Below are 15,383 nucleotides of genomic sequence, written 5' to 3'. Positions count from 1 at the left end.
TTGCTATTACCAATCTATGAGACCTTTGGTTCGATGAAAACATACATTAAACCAAGGTTTGTTACACAAAAATACGAATATTTTTCACTTCGATTAAAGTAGTAGAAGTTCTTTTCTAAGATTTGATAAGTCGTGCTAAAATACTTTCACAGTAACATGTTTAAAAGACGAGACTTGTTGACAAAACCAGTAACACAAGCTCGTTTTTTTTATATGATGTGGCATATATAAGATGAACGAAGTTACGATTTCAAAACTGAAGCTGCCATTGCCCTTAAGTGCCACAATAATATGTTGAAAGTATGACATGTTGACAGAAATTATTTGCTACAAATAAAAAAAAACAGCTATTTTAAATTAAAATCGAATAGTAGGAGTTGTTTTCTAAGTTTTGTTTACTTTGTGCTGAAACGCTCTGCCCAAGTATGAAGTTTCGGAATTTCGTTGAGAAGCCACGTATGGTGGCATGCATTTTATTAAACAACTCTAACACTGCCTTTGATGCCTAAAACCGAAAAAAAAAAAAAAAATGATGGCAAAGACCGTTTCATCACAGTAACATATGCTCATAAGACGAGACTGGTTGACACATCTAGTGCTATACCTATAGGCCTACGCACTACTAAACATTTTTAATAACCGTCAAGATCGCTCTTACTTTATATTATTTGCATACTGATGATATTCTGATATCAAAATTAAATTGCCACTACATTTATGTGCCACGATAATGAGCTGAACATATGAGACATGTTAAATGGGGAAAGCGATCTACTGCTACGACGACATAGCCTATATCTGACTAGCACAAAATTAAGGCTAAATGAATTCTATTATGCTTCGTTTACCTGTGAAATGTTATTCCATTTTCTCTTGAAGACTTGTTTTTCCTGTTTTGGCAACTATAAGCCGAGCATCGCGCCATTATTGCGATCAGGATAAAAAAACACACACACACACAATTGCACTGAGCCCCTGTTCAATTTGAGAGCTTACCAGACCTTTAAAGACAGACGCGTCACGCAAGGTTCATATGATAGCGCCACCGACCTACGTAGCACTGGCACACAAGCCTACAACAGCGTCTCAGATGATATTTACCCTCTACGGTCGTATCCAAAAATTTTAAGGTAACTTGATTGTGGTGAAACTTTAAAGTTTTAGGCCCACATTCGGTACGATTTCATTCAACCTTAAGCCCTCCTGCCTAGCTTTGAATGAGACCAAGTTACAGTGCTGAGGAGTTTACTAACTTACTTAAATGTACCATGAAGTCAAGAAACATTATATTCTTTCCAACAAAGTGCAGTTGAGAAACAATCAACTATATTTCCTGCACCAATTCTTTTTGGGTGATGCCACACGGGTTCACAAATACGCATTTAAAAAGTTTAACACATATAATTAATATTTAAAGGACACAACAATCATCCAAGTTACATTAAGAAGCAAGAAAACATTAAAACATTAACATATTACTGCAAAAATTGACAAAACGTTACGTTACTTCGATAGAGGATAACATAAATGGCAAGAAAAAAGGGGATTTCAGAATATTCTTATGAAGAAATTACTGCAATCACGACGACAGTTCACGAGGTGATGGGGCTGGATTTTACGAGAATTTCTTCTACAACTTGCCTTTCTGGAGTTTGCTGCGAAACAGGCAGAGCTTCATGTTCCCACCCTGGAAGAAAACTCGGGAGCAGTACATTGGATAGCACAGTTGTCACATCTACAAAACTACAGGGTTACGTAACAAACCATCAACTAAAACACAAACATTAAGTTGTTTAATCGTAACCCAACATACAAAAAAAAAAGGTTTCGTCCAGAAGGCAAGCTTAATCCACTGGCATGTGCCCTTACAACAAGAAAACAACATATACATTCTCCACAAGAAGAAGTTTGACAACACTGCAATCAGACGTCATTTAATTTTATAGAGATGGATAAAATTTGCGAAAAAGGTGTTTTACTACTTTAAATATCAATGTACTAATTTATACAAACTCATTGCTATAGTTAATATAATAAAAAGCTTCTTCTGTGGAGCAAAACAATCACATCAACGTATTTTTTCATAGAAACTGCGAAATACATCAAAATAAGTATTCAAGAAAACTAGGAAATTTTATTCAAGGGGAATAAATGGCAATTTTTGACATTGATGATAATCCCTTAATTCTTACAAGATAATGTAATTTTTTCCTCATTTTCTCATGGTTAAGAAATATATCCTTATATCATTTCTTACAATCAATCTTTACTTATAAAAAGACTATTACGATTTTTATTGAAGGGGTGTGCACAATTGTGACGTCACCAAGTCTGTAAGCCGTCACCAAACCAAAACATTCTCCGTAAAACTTCGTCTATGTAGACGAAATTCTAGTAATTCTTTCATTATTACGACTTAAAGTCCTATTTAATCATTTCCGTATGTTATTATTGAGAAAATTTCCCATATATCTCTTACAACCAATCTTTATACATTTAAAACAGTATAATGAGTAATTTGATTATTTTTGGGTAACAATTATGACGTCACTAAACCTGAATCCCCTCATTAAACCAAAACATTGTCCGTAAGTCTTGTGTATTTAGACAAATTTCTATTTTTGGTCTATTTTTATTTAGACGTTGTGAGTATGACGACTGTTTTAATAAGATAAAAACGAATATTATATATATTTATATTATATTTTAGTAACTTTTTGAGTCTAAAACCGAATTAAAAGGTGTTTATGTCGATAAACGAGACCCAATAGCATAGAGCTGGTAGGTAGGCTTGTCTGTAAGTTAGACTAGGCCTATGTGTGACAAGAATCGTATTAGGAATATGGTATGTCTAACAAAAAGTAATTAGGTGAAGGCTATGCCTAACAAAAAAAAAAGATTAAGTATTAGGCCATGTCTAACACTAAGGGGCTGAGGAATATCCCTAGGTTAGGTTAGGTCTATGTCTAACAAAAATGGAACTGGATTAGTCTACGTCTTACAATAATGAGAATTGGAGTAGGTTAGATTGGTATTATTACAGTTTCGGTCAAATTGGGATATGTATTATTTTTTTACTTGTCATTCATTTTTGAGATGATTCATACGAAAAACTTACTCGAATCTTTCGCAAATTAATGGTTACGGAGATATTTGCCGATGAAAATTGTTCCTTATTGTTATCCCAAGGATGTGTTTATGCTGCCGTGTTAGTTTTTCTCCCGATGGTATTTTGTTTTTTGTCAATGTATTGTGGGTAAAAATGATTCAGAAGAGATTGATCCCCAACCTTCCACGTCTGCAACTTCTGATTCTATTTAAGGTAAGTGAAGTGGTTGGGTAGTATGTACATCCACGCTAGACCCGTGGCAGGCGAGCGCAGCACAACAATACTCGCTTGCCAAGAATCTTTATTTCCGCGGATAAGGCCCGCAGCGCTGTTCTGCCACCCCCTCACTGACAAAAGATCCTTGGCTTAAACTGCAGTCTACATGTGGTTTTATTACTGGCGGATCTTCACCCGCTATTGTAGGTTAGACAGCTCTTATTTTACTCGTTTTCTGTATTCCCCCACCCAAAAACCCCGATTTCCCACTGTGGAACCCCATTATTGTAGTTATTAAGGGGGGGGCCTTGTATCTCTAAATTTGATAATTTGCGGAGGAAATAAAGGTCAAATTCGTTGAAAACTCACTATTTATGCCAGGGAAAATATATTTTTATATCGGAAATGCGAATTTGACTGAAACTGTAATTTTACCGTTAGGTTATGTCTAACAGTAATGAGAATTGGAGTAGGGTAGCCCAGGTTGGCTTATGTCTAACAATGAGAATTGGAATAGGCTAGCAAGTGTCTAGCCTAACAGAAATGATATTAGGCATAGTAGGCTAATAGGCTGTAATGATGTTATGAAGAAGCTATGTCTAACACTAATGATGGTAGGTATAGGCTATGTCTAACAAAAAAGGAATCGGCTAGGTATGTCTAACAATAACAATAGCAAACAATGTCTAAAAAAAAAGTAGGCTATGTCCAACAAAAATGGCAGTAGAAATTATCCAACAAAAAATGAATAAGGAATAGGTAATGCCTTACAGTAATATTAATAAAAATTACCCATGTGTAACAAAATTGGGGTCAGGAACAGCTTAGGCTATGTGTAACAGACATTGAATTAAGAATAGGCTATGTCTGACTGTAATGCATTAATATTGTTCACCATCGGAAGCACAGAAATAAAGGTCAGCATCCTGACCTGATATAGCCAAGCCTAGGCCGCTGAGTTCTACCTGACTGTGTGAGCTTCAGTGACCCCCCCCCTCCCCAGGCTGCATCACTTCCAACAGCCTAACCTAACTATAAATTGCAGGCACATCTCTTGGAATTGTAATGGAGGCGTTGTATTACAATTGCATTTACGAGAATACCATGTTGAAACCATGGGGTAACTCTAAATGACATGTGCATCTCAGTAGATTTTTTTAAGTTATAAAAAATGCGACATACAGTAACTTAACTGTCTTGAGACCTAACTATCTTAGACAGTGATGTTGGTTAGAATTTGTACCTCAGTAAGTTAGGCTTATTTCAGTGTTTAATGACATTTCTTCATATCAGCTGCTTACGGGGTTAGTGCTGTCAGTGCACCTCACGTGATGCATTGTGGGCTTTACTTAAGGTTCTTTGCAGCATCCCTTTGGCCCCTAGCTGCAAACTCCTTTCATTTCTTTTACTGTTTTTCTGTTTATATTCTCTTTCTTTCATCTTACTGTCCACCCTCTCCTAACAATTGTTTCATAGGGCAACTGTGAGGTTTTCCTCTTGTTACACCTGTAAAAAACCTTTTTACTCTCAATTTCCCTCTCAGTGTTGAGTGGCCTCATAGGTCCCAGCGGTTTCTTGGCCTTTGGCCTAACTTTTTTTTATTCCATTCCATTCGATTCCATATCAGCCATCAGCCTTTTATCTTTCATTTTTTATCTGCTTTGTTACAGGAAGATGGACCACAGCATGAAGAAATTTCTGGAAACTCAAAAGGTAGGTAGACTATCTAGGGTACCTGAGTTGGCCTAAAGCCATATATCTTAGTTTGCAGAAATAAATAGGCCTGACTGAAATTCAAGTTTGACTATATTGAACCTAAACTAGATGTAGGAATATTGGTATTTGAAACATCCTACTTGCTAGGATAAACTTTAGGTAGGGTAATAGATCTGGACTCTTACGATTAACAGATATCTTGCCCAAAGCATAACGCATATCTTTTTCCATTTAGGTATCATGTGTTTTAAATGATTTTAATCTTTGTTCTTTTGTAAATTTGTTTAGGTTTATGCAAGGGGACTATACTAATGAAAAACTAGGGTTTACTGTATAACTGTACTAATGTGAAGTATGAAAGTTCTGCAATTACTGTACAAAGTTCAGTATGTACTGTACATTATGGTTTGAATATATTCCAGATATCTTACAGCTGACAGTCATTCCACATAGTTCCTGACCTAAATGAACCTGTACGCTTGACATTCAGTTTAAGAGATATATCTTAAAATATATTACGTCTAAAATGGCAGCAAAGGAAAAATAATCATGATATTGTAGCTGCTAATTATGGAAGACCCCTAAGTTGAGGTCTGTTAAGTTGAGGTATAAATTAGGTCACGTCACGTCATATGCTGCATTTGGTTAGACCATTTAAGAATGAATATTTGTAAATTTTTCTTTTCACCTCACCAGTCTGTGGAAGTGATGGTTCTCAAGGCAAAGGAAGTTAGAGATTCATGTTTGACCGAGGCAGAGAAGGGAAATGGACTGAGGTGTCAGCTGGATGGCGTTAGGGCTGCCATCAAGAGGTTTATTGAAGTGCAAGAAGAGGCGCTGAAGAAATATGAAGGCCTAGTTCTTGTTCTTGGTGAGTATGTTAGTGTAATTTTAGAGAAAATAACATAATTTGGTCATCTTGGACAGACATTGTCCCATTAATAGGACTGGAAATATTCACTAGTGTCTTTTAGCTTTTGTGATCTAATAACCTTTCAGTGTCATAAATAAAATTGAATTGAATATTATGGCCTGGGTCCTATTCATAAGCCATATACAACCACAGCAATAGTTTTACCTGCCTAAGGCATATGTGTAGAATTTCAGCCATTGATAACTGTATTTGGTTTGGTGTTAGTTTGTGGAAAACTAGCAATCAGTTCATCAGACCTAGTCATCTTATAAATATTACCTAGTAATTTTTGAAAGACTTGAGTTTTTAAATTCAAAGAAAAATTTGGTCTTCATGAACCTTAAAGTATGTTGTGATGCATTTTTTAACCAGGTTTAATAATAACATTTAGTATACTGTATATAAGTTTTTGGCATGATTGCATTTACTTTTTGATGCCAGGGTGGTAAAAACTAATCAGTCAAAAAATTTGAGCAGTAATAATGTTTAATAGGTCATTGTAGATACTTAGAATAATGATTTTGACCTACTTAGAATAAGGATTTTGATTTACTCAGAATAATGATTTTAACGTACAGTACTTAGAATAATGATTTTGATGTATGTAGAATAGTGGTTTTGACTTCTCATGTTTACCTTGGTGATTTTTCCTCTTCTTCAGATTCCAGGAAGAATCTGACGGAGGCATTAGCAAAGCTCAGAGAACAGTGGAAAGAAGTAGAAAAGGTGAGGTTTCATGTCATGTCTGCTTTCAGAATTTCAAAAAACTCTCCCTGAGGATGTTGTGCAACTGGAACCTCAAAATCTCAAGCGAAGATGCAATGAATTACTACCCTAAAGCAATTTTCCTTTTATTTTAATAATTTACTTACATTTTTACCTATTTATTTTTTTAATTTGTTCATTTATTTTTTCTTTTCTAATAGCCGATCTCTACTTTCTGTATTTTTGTTACCTTCTGTTGCTTCTTTCAAACGAACACCATGTTATTCTTTGGCATCTTGAATTTCAAGTCGGTGGCCCCTATCGGCTTGTTCCATATGAATAGGGTTCATCTTCTGAATAATAATAATAATAATAATAATAATAATAATAATAATAATAATAATAATAATAATAATAATAATAATAATAATAATAATGATAATAATGATTATTGGTAGATGCTGTATTCCTGTGCAATAGGCTACTAGTCTCAACACTTTTAAATAGTCATTATCTAAGTTGAGAAAAAAGGACTGTACCAGTCGTGTTTGCTTTCATTTTAGTGTCTACTTATGAATCTGATTTTGTATGCAAACATATTAGGCCACTAGCTTTAACACTGATAGAACTTACAACTCCAGGTCCCATTTCTTTAGTAATTTACAGGACTTATGGCTCTTGAGGGCTTTTGAATGCTTGATTCATTTCACAGGCCCATTGCACCAGCTTTGAAGAACTGGAGGGAGACCTAGAAGTCTCATATGCAGACCAGCAAAAGGAATACGAAGGCTTGGTCGAGGATATTGTGAATGAAGGTTGGATCTCAGTTCAGTAATTTTACTTTGGTATCCATTTAATTGTTCTTTTATTTGAAATTATTTTCTGCATATAAGTCTATATAATTTTTCATTGTATATATGAGACTGCCCAAGAATGTTGTACTGTATATAGGTATCCATTATCCAACTTGCTGGCCAAATTACATACTGGTAAGCATATGTTACATATAATGATTATTTCAAATATGTTGTCTCATGACAGCAATCGCTCACAAAAGTGCAACAATAAAGCAGTTTTTTCTCAATGGTTAATTGTTAACTGCAGATATAATTAAATGAATTCCTTTAGTATATTAATTTAAATGTTAGTATTTACACGGTGTTTGTGGGTACTGTAAGAAATTCTTGGTTTGAAACAAAATGGTAATATTGAGGATTGTAATAGCTTTGAGGCCCATAGATATAGATACAATACTGTAGTTCGACTTAGTGGTTACAGATCTTTTCATTAACAAGGGGACAAACTTTATTATTGCTATCCTGCTGGACAGTGTGGAATTTTGGGAAGTCATATCCTGCTGGAGTCTTTGGTTTGGTATTAAACTTCATGAAAATTTATGAAAAGTATTCTTGTATGTTTTCAAGGCTTTCAAACATATTTATGTCATATTTTTCTCCTTATACTTGCATGAATAATCCTTATACAGTACCATATACCCCTGGGCCCATTGACATTTTGGTGTATGCACACTGGGGTTACTTCTTCCAGATATCTCTAGATAGTACCCTTGGGTGCATTCTGTATAGAATGAGTTTATAATAACAAATGTGTTAGGCATCAGTGACTGTAGATGTTGATACTTTTTATAAAACAGTTACCCAGACCTTTGGTAAGGCAAGACAATGATTCCTAATTTTACCCTCTTTCAATTTTTATAGCCAAGATGGTCGAAGTGGCTCACAAAATTGATGTGGATGTGAAATGCCAGAAGATTCAGGAACTGAAGGAAGAATTGAAAAATAAGGAAGCACTGGGACTGAAGGAACTTAAAGAAATAAGGAAGAAGGTAAGCATGAATTAATAGGTGTCTGGTTCCACTCTGTTTATAACTTAACTTCTTAAACATATTTTCAGTTTCTTTCTCTGATAGCCAGATCCCTCTGGATTCCTAATTGCTCTTGCAGAAAGGAGAATTTTTTCATTGTGACATATACTGCATCATTGAGTGTTATCTTCTTTCCAAGAGTGAAAGGGATTTTGAGTAAAATTTATCAAGCAGTGATATACAGTAATGCACTTAAAATTTTTTTGAAGTTACCAGATATTTTTTGGTTGAAGTATATATTTGCACTGTTCAATAAATAATTCTGTATTGTGTAAAAATATTTGAAGAGAATAGTAACTTTTTCTTGTTATAATGAGATGTTTGTTCATTGTGATGTCTTCAGGGAAGCTCTTTGGTACACTGTTGGGACAAATGAGCATTGGTGCAAAATCAGATTAGGTTCCAGCAGCTATCCTATATACTAACAAACATATCTGGATTATCCCATTTATGTATGGAATGATTTGTTCTTAAGTCAATGGAGAAACTGTAGCAGGCTGTAAAAGTTTTGCCAGCTAGGTGGGAACAAATGAAAAGTAAAGCAATGAAATGAATAAAGTTGATTTTGGAGCAGTGCTACTGAACACCATACACTGAGCTCTGCTAGATATAAAAGGGGTATTCTCTGTTTGATCCTGACATGTATATCTGACATATTTAACATCCTGTTTATATGATGTTTGCTTAATAATGATTCATTTTTCCAGAACCACCGAGATCTAGAATGCCTGAGAAACCAAGTGACTCAGTTGCAGCAGAATCAGTCTTCCAGAGCAGTTTCAAACATGGACATTATTACTGGGGTATGTTGGTATTTTGTGTATATTAAGAAAAGTAATGTTTCTTAGAGTGAATGACTTGTGTTATTATTAGAGAGTGCTCCTGTTAAATTATTTGCATTTAAGTATTAGAGTTAAATGATCACCACATTCCTTGGAAGCTTTAATTTCATGTCAGCAGCCCCTGTGGGCTTGTTCCATATGAATAGGGATCATTTTCTTAATAATAATAATAATAATAATAATAATAATAATAATAATAATAATAATAATAATAATAATAATAATAATAATAATAATAATAATAATAATATTGACTATAGATTTCCAATGACTTTATGAACCTTGTATATTTTTGAAAATAGTTATTGTTCCTTAACATTATAAGGAAATGTGTTATTGTCATAAAATTTTCTGTTAAATCATTTACATTGATATATGAGAGTTAAATTATGATGCAAATTAAATTTGGCTGCCAGTAGAACAAAATACCAAACTTTTTTATTTCTCAAACAGAGATTGCAAGCCATCAGACATGAATATGACGCCAAGGTCCTTGGGATGGAAAATGAGATGTTGGAACTGACAACACAAAATGCTGCTCTGAAGGAGGAACTCCAGAGTTTGCGTGAGACTTTGGAACACCAAAAACATCTGAATGTTGCTCGTGATGTTTCAGGATCGAGTAAGACTGTCGAGTAGATATCAGCTGTTCTTCTTAGCCAGATTATTTCTCTTCTTAGGGGAAAGGTAAATGCAAGTTGTATTTTTATATATTAAGTTACTGACACATTTATATTATTGCTTAGGATTCATGGCTGTTGTTTTAACACTGTAGCTCAAGTGACCAGACTATCAAAATCTGTGATAAGACAAGAGGTTTGTAAAAGAAATAAAAAAGATTTGTGAGGTAATGTTTGATTTATGTATGAAAATATTTTTCTTATTTGCAAGATCTTATTAGAACTTAGGTTCAATCTGAATTGTCATTTTCCAGGAATTGTTTTTATTGTAATCTTATGTTTTTATTTTCCACCGCATGATTACAGAATGGTTGAGTTGTTTATGTGGGCCAATACTATTTAAATGACAGTAGACGAAGGAAAAAACTCGTAGGGCCATGCTTTTCTGATTACATAATTCTTAAGGAAAGGGAACGTTTTACTTGCACTAGTTAACATTCTTTGTGGTATGCTTAACTATAGTTTGTTATAGTTAACACTCTTTGTGGTATGCTTAAATCTAAGCAGAATGTTGTAGATGGTTGTGCAAGAATGAAAATGCTTTATTAATATTTTAGTTACTGGCTGTCAATTGACACATTTACATTTACAAAAAGAAGGTTGGATCCCATTAGTATAGAAATTCTTTATCATGTGACTTAAAGTAAAGCTACCTTTTGTCTTTTGTCAGAATTGTTCCTCTTGAAAGGAGACACACAACTTTTTGGAAAGCTGTTTTATGTTACTGGAATCCAAAAGCAATTGGCTAAGACTGTCTGGTGATGTAACTCAGAAAATCTTATGTATGGTTTTGTATTTCACTAATTGTCAAATGCATATTTTTTTAATACAGCTGTATTTCATTTGGAACCCCTGATTTTTTTGGAGGGTAGGAATTTAGTCAGGAAATTGCAATATTGGGCTGTTTAAGAACAACACTGATGTTTAAACATATGTGATGGCTTAGTTTTCAAGCAAAAACTTTCATCATGTTTTGGAAAAATTTTGTCAGGTTCTGCAGTGTTCATATGAACAAAAAGCTTTCTGACTATTATTGCAATGCTGCTGCATTAAATTAATTTGGATAATTCAGCATTTTTGAAATGGTAAATAGTTTACAAATTCTTCCCTGAAAAAATTAGGACTGCTGAAACACAAAGCTCCTCGGTGTGTTATAGGCATTACTTGAGGTTCTTTGCAGCGTGCCTTTGGCCCCTAGCTGCAACCCCTTTCGTTCCTTTTACTGTACCTCCTTTCACATTCTTTTTCTTCCTTCTTATTTTCCACCCTCGTAACAATTGATTCATAGTGTAACTGCGAGATTTTGCTCCTGTTACACCTTTCAAACCTATACTGTCAGTTTCTGTTTCAGCACTGAATGACCTCATAGGTCCCAGTGCTTGGCCTTTGGCCTAATTTCTATATTCGGTTCACCTATATTTACAAAGCTCTGAAAAACATGGAAGAAAAAAATAGCCCTTTTTTTATTTCACTATTATGGCATATTTTCTCTGCTAGTTGCAAGTGATCAGTAAAGTACGTTTGCATAAGTGGGTATACAGAAACTGACAAGATTTATAGCATATTTGGATCAAATTTTGAGGGTAATGTACCTTTTAAACAGCATTTCCAGAAGACAGAAAAGAAATATAAAAATACTAGAATGATAAAAGAATAATACAAAAATAATGTAAGAGTACAGTCAACCATTCCTTTTAATCTTTCCCAGGACGAAATTATTCTCAGAACAACATAAACTACAAGAAAGCGCCTGCAGAGAATACAAAATGAACGAGAGAGAGAGAGAGAGAGAGAGAGAGAGAGAGAGAGAGAGAGAGGTGTCTCTTCTGTTTACTAAGGGGATTTTCTCCCGACTGGCCATTTCTCTCAGGATTATGTCAACAAATATTGTTTGGTTTAGTTGGAAATCTCTCTGTGTTAGCTGGAACACCAGGATATGTGTTTTTCTATAACAACATATATATATATATATATATAGATATATATATATATATATATATATATATATATATATATATATATATTCTATTTACTATATTTTATATATATATATTCTATATTATATATATATATATATATATATATATATATATATATATATATATATATATATATATATATATTTATATATATATAATATATATATATATATATATATATATATATATATATATATATATATATATATATATATATATATATATATATATATATATAATTGAAAATGATAGGCTGACTTGCCTATTTGAAAAAAAAAGATATATTAGGAATTTAAGGAAAAATTAAAAATGCTGACTAAACAGAGATTTTTGTTTTGTGATATGACAGGCTGACATACCTATTTAAAAAAAAAGAAATATTTTGAATCTGAGTAAACACCAAAAAATCCTGATTAGAGAATTTTTTTGAAAAATAATTCTTATGAAGTCAGGTGAAAATATTCTATATGAATAGCCAACTTCGATTATATATTTTTTGTACTAATTTCATTTTTAAAATCTTGAATTTAAACAGGATAGAGATTTAGTCCATAATCAAAATTTGAGAAAAAAAGTGCTTACTAGACAGAACATTTTTTTTTTTTTGAAAATGATTGTCATTAAATCAGGGAAAAATATTTTACACAAATAGCCAGTTATAATATTACATTTTCGACTACTTTTTACAATACCCAAAGTAGGTTGACATACTTGCTTCAAAAAGATATATGAAAATTAGAGGAAAACCACCCCCACCAAAATGCTGACCAGAGAATTTAATTTTGGAAAATAATTTTTAAATCAGGGAAACATGTTGTACACGAGCAGCCAATTTTGATGATGTATTTTTACTTATTCCCATTTTTTAAGCTTGAGTCTAAACAGACATAAAGATAGAGCATTAGTCATTAATTCAGATTCCAAAAGTACCATGGAACCAGTGAATAAGTTAAGTTACATTTCATTTATGAAATTAATATCACTGAATAAACGAATTAAATTTCATTCATAACTGTCATCCACAAAATTATTAAACTCCAGAATGACTTTAACAGTTTGGTTGAAATTATATAAGCCAATTATTTTTTCCAGGTCTCTGCCCGTGTTGTGAGATTTCAGGAAGTGACTCCACGTGACCCCTATGATCTTACGTGACCTCTACGATTTTGCATGTACGATCTTATGTGACTTCTACGATGTTACTTGACCTCTACGATGGTACATGACCCCTATGATCTTACGTGGCCCGTATGATCTTATGTGACCTCTTTGATGTTACTTGACCCTGTACGATCCTACATGTCCTCTACGATCTCATGTGACCCCCTACAATCTTCTACGTCAAGGAAATGGCAGGTATTGTATTCCACACTTATAAGACATAAAACAAGCATCAGCAATAAAAAAATAACACATAATCCAGATTTACTCTTCTTTCTCTTTTGCAAACAAACCTCCCTTCTGTGATCGTGTACTTACATAAAAAAGTAAGAAGATTTCCCTACTGTTGTATCCCACACTTACAAAACAAAGCATCAGCAGCAAAAAAACCATATCTTATTCCTTCTGTATAATAAGTGTGGGCCCCCCTTTAATCTTCTCTCACCTGTGCATAAAAAAATCTCTCCTGTGTAATCGTTTACTTATATAAAAAAAGAAAGCAGATTCCTATACACTTGTATCCAACAGTTAAAAACAAAGCATCAGCAAAAGCAAAAGTGCATTTTATTCCATCTCCATAGTTCTTCATTGGATGGGTGGGTAGAGCTCTTGGCTAGCACGCTGTTGGCCCAGCGTTCGACTCTCCGACTGGCCAATGAAGAATTAGAGGAATTTATTTCTGGTAATAGAAATTCATTTCTTGTCATAATAGGCTCGGATTCCACTATAAGCTGTAGGTCCCGTTGCTAAGTAACCAGTTGGTTCTTAGCCACGTAAAATAAATCTAATCCTTCGGGCCAGCCCTAGGAGAGCTGTTAATCTGCTCAGTGTTCTGGTTAAACTAAGGTATACTTTTCCATAGGAAGTGTGGATTCCCTCCCCCCCTCTCTTCTGCATAAACAAAGGTCCCTCTTGTAATCATTTACTTATATAAAAAAGAAAGATTCCCGTACAGTTGTATCCCACACTTATAAAATAGGGCAATAGCAACAATAAAAGTATATTTTATTCCTTCTCCATAATAAGTGTGGGGCTTCTTAGTGGCCAAGTGGCGTGCCATTGAAAAACAGAGAGCTGACACACGCGTCACTCTCCCTGATGGCGGGCTGACGTCCCGAAGCCTAAAGCTTCTGACGTCAGCGGGCATCCTTATTATGCGGGATGGAAAAATATATATATGGTTATTGCCTAGGGATGAGAGAGAGAGAGAGAGAGAGAGAGAGAGAGAGAGAGAGAGAATTTGTTACTCTTAGCGTTGCCGTTTTGTTTAACGGGTTGAATCCCCCTAATGGTAATGGCCGATTTATTTTGGGTATTAATAGGTAAATCTGGGATTTATTCCTATTTGAATAAACTAGATTGAATGGCTTAAAGTGTCCCCCTATAGCCAGATGTAAATCAGCCAATCATTCAGACTAGATTGAAATCAGTGAATTATGAAAAGGAATAATTACTCCTTGTTTACCTATTCCAACAAAACCTGTTTGTTTTTCCACAACTTGCCTCAAGTTGCTTAAAAAAAAAAAAACAAACTTAAGGGATGTGAAGTTTCCAATTAAGAAAATTATGGTTCTAGGGCAAAAGGACTTGTACGGGACTGGACAGCTTAATGTTTTCTCATAAGAGCTGATATATTTCTTGTCAGATCTCCGAATTTTTGTATTTCTTGTATTTTTGTAATTTTTTTTACGCTACTTGGTATCAACAAGAGTACAATAGGATTTACAATCTATTATGTTTTTTTTTTTTTATTTCTTGTGTATAATATTCCGTTTTAATGCCAGTATACAGGGGAATGCTGAGTTAAAAATTAAACAGAACTGTGATATCATCCATGCGGTCACCTGTAGTACCTAACTGCAATCTCTAGTGCTGCACTGTGTCACTTTTTTAGAAGATTGTTTACACATAGAATGATGATGACAGTGATATATTACCATAATCATCTTCATCAATATCCACTTTGTCAATAGTAGTGATGATAGTTATACTGAAACTATCAGTAACAGTAACTTTATAATAATGAAAAATAACAGGAATGGCCAGCAATAGTACCATAAATCATTCCATTAGGAAAGACGATCTTATCAAAATCATCAACAGAATAAAATTAGCTTTTATATATTTTTTTTACTGATTTTACTGGTTTGCCGAAAGCATCAGTTCCTGTCTCCCGA

The 15,383-nt window shown here is 33.9% G+C and overlaps 1 protein-coding gene across 9 annotated transcripts; it reads left to right on the top strand.

Moving 5' to 3' along the window:
- Window positions 1-2,526: 2,526 nt before the first annotated feature.
- LOC136845851 (structural maintenance of chromosomes protein 2-like) lies at window positions 2,527-13,396 on the top strand. Of its 9 annotated transcripts, none has more exons than XM_067116259.1 (8): window positions 2,527-2,588; window positions 4,996-5,038; window positions 5,738-5,912; window positions 6,616-6,680; window positions 7,372-7,474; window positions 8,378-8,505; window positions 9,252-9,347; window positions 9,840-10,890. In XM_067116259.1, exons 1-8 carry the CDS (start codon window positions 2,542-2,544, stop codon window positions 10,023-10,025), a joined length of 843 nt encoding a protein of 280 aa, XP_066972360.1. In that variant the 5' UTR covers window positions 2,527-2,541; the 3' UTR covers window positions 10,026-10,890. The 9 variants fall into 9 exon arrangements, with proteins under 9 accessions (XP_066972360.1, XP_066972362.1, XP_066972363.1 ...); XM_067116261.1 differs by having other exon boundaries at window positions 2,567-2,645; XM_067116262.1 differs by lacking the exon at window positions 2,527-2,588 and adding an exon at window positions 3,230-3,322.
- The last annotated feature ends 1,987 nt before the right edge of the window (window positions 13,397-15,383 follow it).

This window comes from Macrobrachium rosenbergii, chromosome 14, assembly GCF_040412425.1.
Source record: "Macrobrachium rosenbergii isolate ZJJX-2024 chromosome 14, ASM4041242v1, whole genome shotgun sequence".
In the NCBI taxonomy this organism is placed as follows: Eukaryota; Metazoa; Arthropoda; class Malacostraca; order Decapoda; family Palaemonidae; genus Macrobrachium; species Macrobrachium rosenbergii.
Note: the sequence above shows the minus strand (reverse complement) of the source record. Positions and strands in the feature narration are given on the sequence as shown.